This window comes from Sander vitreus, chromosome 15, assembly GCF_031162955.1.
Source record: "Sander vitreus isolate 19-12246 chromosome 15, sanVit1, whole genome shotgun sequence".
Taxonomy (NCBI): Eukaryota; Metazoa; Chordata; class Actinopteri; order Perciformes; family Percidae; genus Sander; species Sander vitreus.
This window is the reverse complement of record NC_135869.1, coordinates 26,846,355-26,852,354: the sequence shown is the minus strand read 5'-3', so window position 1 is coordinate 26,852,354 and position 6,000 is coordinate 26,846,355. Positions and strand designations below refer to the sequence as shown.

Sequence of the window (6,000 nt, the reverse complement as noted above, 5' to 3'; positions counted from 1 at the left end):
AACGTGTATTAATTTCTGCAACGTGACAAAAAAACTGTTTTATGTTTAAAAATGGCTCATGAGCGATTTATCCTGGCAGGTAACTTTGTTATTTGAGCCCAGATTATTTGGAAAATAACTTGATTTACTGACCCAACCACATTCTTCCCTATTCAAGGGTTAACTAAATGTCCTCTCCCCTTGTTCAGATGGACACTTTGTCTTTCACAAAAGAGTACATATAGGCTAAGTCTGCAACAAATACTTGAAAATGAATTAATTGCTGCAACATGATAATAACAAAATAACTAATTTGTGAGGAAGATGTCATGTGTTTAAGGCCAATTAATTAGTCTATGAATAAATGTGTTACTCATTTTTCAAAGCACAAGATTTCAGCGCATCAGATTTCTCTTTATTGGGACTAAAGCAGTGTATTTTTTTTATTTTTTTTTTAACCTGCAGTGCAAATAATCTGCGGAAGATGTCGCCGCTCCCTCTCTCTCCCTCCGCAGAGACACTCAAAAGGCTCCGACTCCTCTCCTCTGAATGAGTGGACCCCCTTTTCCCTTTTATAACAGAGAGGGAATGGGACAGAAAGAGAGAGAGGTGGGCAGAGGTGTGACTGAGAGGACAGGCAGAGGCAGAGGGAGACTCAGAGCCAGCTGGGCTTTTGCCATATCTTATTTTTATTTAGGAATCTCAAAGAGAGAGAGAGAGAGAGAAAGGGGGAGAAAGGCTGAAGTACTATAGCAGTAGTTTTTCGTGCGTAAAGGGGATAGGTTGTTCTCCAAATTCTTAGGAGTTGTGCTTCACTTTCAGACTGAGCAGTTTATTTGCAGGCAGTGTCCTGGGTTTCTTTGCCTCGTAAGAATATTTCTTTTCTTTTTTTTTACATGCTTCAGTGCGTCCAAGTTTTCCATATATCCACCAGAGCATCATTTACTGTGATAGTTTTATTATTGGCTTGATTTTGCCTTTATCAATATAAATTCCATTGTTATTAATTATATATTTGCCTCCATTACATTTCAGCGCTAGAGTCCCTGCGGTGCACGGATTACAATGCAAAGGATTGTGGAGGTTTGGGTCACCTTGGTGACAGTTTGTGCGCTGACCGAGGGGGTCTTTGGAGGATACGGGCTGAGCATGTTTGCTGCGCAGTCGTCCCCCCCGGACCCGTGCTATGATGAGAACGGGAACCCTCGGCGGTGCATCCCCGACTTCGTCAACTCCGCTTTCGGAAAGGACGTGCGCGTGTCCAGCACCTGCGGCAGCCCCGCCGCCAGGTACTGCGTGGTGGCCGAGAAGGGCGAGGAGCGGACGCGGGACTGTCACACGTGCGACGCCGCGGATCCCAAGAAGTCCCATCCGCCCGCGTATTTAACGGACCTCAACAACCCGCACAACCTCACCTGCTGGCAGTCCGAAAACTACGCGCAGTATCCGCAGAACGTCACGCTCACCTTGTCGCTCGGGAAAAAGTTCGAGGTCACCTACGTGAGCCTGCAGTTCTGCTCACCCAGACCCGAATCCATGGCGATCTACAAGTCCATGGACTACGGCAAGTCTTGGGTGCCGTTCCAGTATTATTCCACTCAGTGCAAGAAAATGTACAGCAGGCAGAACAAGGCGGCGATTACTAAGCAGAACGAACAAGAGGCCATCTGCACGGACTCCCACACGGACATGCACCCTCTGACCGGCGGACTCATCGCCTTCAGCACGCTGGACGGCCGTCCGTCGGCGCACGACTTCGACAACTCCCCGGTGCTGCAGGACTGGGTGACGGCCACCGACATCAAGGTGATCTTCAGCCAGCTGCACACCTTCGGGGACGAGAACGAGGACGACTCGGAGCTGGCCCGCGACTCGTACTTTTACGCCGTGTCGGACCTGCAGGTCGGAGGACGGTGCAAGTGCAACGGGCACGCTTCAAAATGCGTCAAGGACAGAGACGGGAATCTGGTCTGCGAGTGCAAACACAACACGGCGGGACCGGAGTGCGACAGGTGCAAACCTTTCCACTACGACCGACCGTGGCAGCGCGCCACGGCCCGGGAAGCCAACGAGTGTGTCGGTAAGTCCTCTTTTGTCCTTCACTGTGGAATTGTTTTAGCTCTAAAAATACGTTTTGGATTAATTGTGTTATTCGATTCCTGTGTAAAGGTGCTGTTACAAATAATCATCATCACTGTGTCCTGCCGTTACGCACAAAAAATACGCACCGACCTGATCTTTATTCGTTCATGTGAATTCATTATTTTTTTTATTTTTTTTTACTGGGAATAAACTCTCGCCTCAAACCATAACGTTCTTGATTTTTGTCAGAAATGTTTCTGCTGAAGGCACTTTTTTATTAATAGGTGGTGATCTGACCTTAAAATAGGCTCTAGAATCAATCTGGTGGTGGCTAAATAAATCCTAGTTGAGGCAAAGAGAGAGAAGAAGGCCTCAAGCTGAAATCCACGTCCTAAACGGTAAAAGAACCATTCTGATTATTTAAATCAAGATATGGTTTAATTAGGCCTACATTAAATATATATAGGCCTATTAAATGAATCCAATTACATAATCAAAACGTGTCTCCTTGCTGGTATTATTACAACTTTAATATGTCCAAAACAAACTAAACTACTGCTGACACAAGCACAGAAACAAGTGACATATTAGTTGCATCAAATACATTCTTTAAATGTAAATAGATGAAATATAATTTAGGCCTAAATACACTGTAAATTATGTGGCTTAAATAAATTGATGAATTCAGTAATTTGATTTTGTAAGAGACATTAGTATTTATGAAAATCAGGTCAGCCTTTTTTTTAAGAAAATTAAAATGCAATTTAACGGACATAGACATTGATAAAACAAAGGTTTAAGCTATTTTTCCTTTTAAAATAAGAAAATGTAGCCTTAGTGTTCTGAGTTTCAGAAGCTATATATTCTGTTTTGCAACAAATGAATGCACTTTGTTGACCCCTGATTTGTATCAACATTCAGAAGAAAAGAAAGGGCAGGAAGTCATTTCAAGGAACAAAGTCTGCCTGTCCAAATGCATAATTGTGCTTTGACCTGCGTTTCTGACTGTAGTAGTACTTTAATAGGAAGGAAACATGCAGTTGCGGAGATAGACTTCAGGGGCGGGTTGTGTTTCCATAAGCAGGTGCTATTACAGATTGGATGGGCGATTAGGGCGGTTTTATTGACATTTTTGGCACGTAGAGTATAAACTTCCACTTTAGAGCCAGTAAACTATTCAGAGAGGAGGACAAAGCGCGAGGTAATTTGAAGCCTGATGTGAGTTTTTATTCTGTGTGAGTGTATTTGCTGTGATGCTTATTTTCAGCAGAGCAGGGGGGGGGGGGCGGTGGCTTATATCAACAGTTCAAGCCCCCCAGAGCTACAATGAACCAAACCTGGAAATGTAACAAGTTCCGACAGTGCCATGGTTTGCTTAACCAAACGAAACAAGTGAACAAGTTGTTCCCCTTGGCCTCCGCCTTTTGCCTCCACAAAGCCAGCATCTCAGTGTATTTTACTAAAACAAAAGGTTGTCACTTGTGGCATCCATCTCGCTGTCAGTGGGAGGGCCCCCCTTTCACCATCTCGCTTTTTGTGTGAGCGGTGTCATCAGATAAAAAACGCAGCCAAAAGCCAGACTGAGCATGTCTTCCAAAGAGGAAATAAGGGTGGCCTGACACCCAAGCATGAAAGAAGAAGAAGACCCAGGGGAGGGGTTGTTTTCATTGAGCAGTGGGTCCATATGGTCTGGCAGTGGGGATGCAGAGTGCTTGGTACTAATGATCTGTCTGGATTTCTGAACATTCAGACATTAAGAGAAGGGTGAGAAAGAGAGGTGTGGTTGTTGGAGAGCGGTTGGTTTCACTCACTGGTGGGCAGCATCAAGAAAGTAAGACAGAGTCAATTCCCCGTGACTTTGCATGCAGCAATGTCGTCATTTTTGTCAAAAAGGCATTTATGTTGGCAGAAGCAGTTTTCACATTCCTGTCAGATGCGCTACAAATTTGTTCATAAAACCAGGGCCGAAGCGAGAGGGTTGGCACAGGCCTCCCCATTTAATCTGGGACCTCACCCACCAGAGCCAGGAGGTGATAGGTATAGGCATGGGTGGATGGAGCCCCTTTACCAGAACCTATGTATTAAGTGTCTGTTACTATTTCTTGTTGGAAAGTCATTCAAAGCACTACAAAGAGACACAAAACGACTACACAAAGATGGGGAAATGACAACAAAGTGATGAACTGTCTACAGTAAGACTGACAACACAGAGATGCAAAATGACCACAGAGACACAAAACGCCCACAAGTGACCAAAACTGACTACAAAGAGACACAAACTGACTACAAAATGACAAAAAAAGAGACCCAAGATGAGAAAAAAGAGACCCAAAATGACCTCAAAGTGACAGAGATGCAAAATGACAATAAAACAAACACAAAATGACATTAGGAGATGCAAAATGGGTGGAGGGCCTTGTGTCTGTGTCCAGGGGCCTGGCTGTTTTTTGAGTTGATATTATTTCACATTCATTGTTTATTTGGCATTCATTCATTCATTTGGCATAATGTAATTACTAACAATGGGATGTGTATTATTGCCAGGAACCAGGGAATCCCCTCTCTTCAAAAGTAAACCCGCCCCAGCATAAAACTTGCAAACGAAAATCTGTACACTTGTTTAATACATTAATGCGGCTAATGTTTGACCACGACCCATAATCATTTATGTAAAGGAATGGTTGAGAAACACACACACATATGGTGACACGCCAGGCTCTGCTGTCCCAGGCAGCTGCTTCATATTCTCCCCATGTTCAGCGTAGCACTGACCCCTGACGGTCCGGCCCCCGCTCCTCTCCGGCCTGACTGATGGGCTGTGAAGGGAACTGTGGGAAACTTCTACTTGCCAAGTGAGTTTTGAGGCAAGTTGAAAGTGGTAGCCTTAGTCACTCATACATGTCATTTTGCACATTAGTTCAATTTCATCTTTGTTTTTGCTGTCACCGTGCCATGCGATGTTCTGTTTAATGGCGGCCGAGAGTCAGCTGGAGGTTCAATCAGGCTTGTTTCTTTACACTTTTGATGTGCTTTCAAAGTAAATGTTCACCTTCACGTGTCTATTCTTACGTTTGGCTGGTGCTTATCTGGCTTTAGATGTATTTGATATGAAAGAAAATAAGACGAAATTAAAACATCTGGGAATCTCTGAGCACAAAGTCAGTTACTATCCGTCCTAGTAGAGAGCATTTTATTTTGTGCTCTGCTCAACGTATTTATTTTATTAAACTTACATACACAGATCTTTGTGAGGAAGAGCCGACATGTTTGCCACCCACGAGGTAGCTGAATTAGGATATGATTGTATCATTTGCCTACTGGCTCTGCTCCCAGTCTGTGCAGCACGTACTGGTGCTCTCTCCAACAGCTCTAAAAATAGAGTGCAGAATATAAATGCAGGCTCACAATCCTTTTAAAGAACCAGCAGGTTTGATGATAAATATCGTGGAATAGATTTGAAAGCACAAATCTAGGGGCAAGGGCCGTTTGTATGATAAAACAATAACTTGATCTGCAAAAAAAAAAAAAACTAAAAAATACCTCTTGTATTGTAAAAGCCTTTTTACCCATTTATCTATTAGTTCAAACTATCTACTGTAATCATTCATCCGTTACTTTTAGCTAGCCATGTCAACCGTTTATTGTTACTTTAGGCTAATTATTCATTACTTTTAGCTAACTATTTCAACCATTCATCCGTTACTTTTAGCTATTTCAACCATTCATCCATTACTTTTAGCTATTTCAACCATTCATCCGTTACTTTTAGCTATTTCAACCATTCATCCGTTACTTTTAGCTATTTCAACCATTCATCCGTTACTTTTAGCTAACTATTTCAACTGTTTAATCCATTACTTTTAGCTAACCATGTCATCCGTGTATTGTTACTTTTAGCTAACTATTTCATTCAACATTTATCTATTACTTTAAGCTACC

General features: G+C 43.0%; 1 protein-coding gene across 1 annotated transcript in view; it reads left to right on the top strand.

Annotated features, from left to right (window-relative positions):
• Positions 1-594: 594 nt before the first annotated feature.
• The window catches only part of ntn1b (netrin 1b), a 58,845-nt gene continuing 53,439 nt past the window's right edge, over positions 595-6,000 (top strand). The window contains exons 1-2 of the mRNA XM_078270131.1: positions 595-846; positions 1,015-2,059. Coding sequence (XP_078126257.1) covers positions 1,045-2,059 — 1,015 coding nt within the window. The 5' untranslated portion in view covers positions 595-846; positions 1,015-1,044. The remainder of the gene's footprint in view (positions 847-1,014; positions 2,060-6,000) is intronic.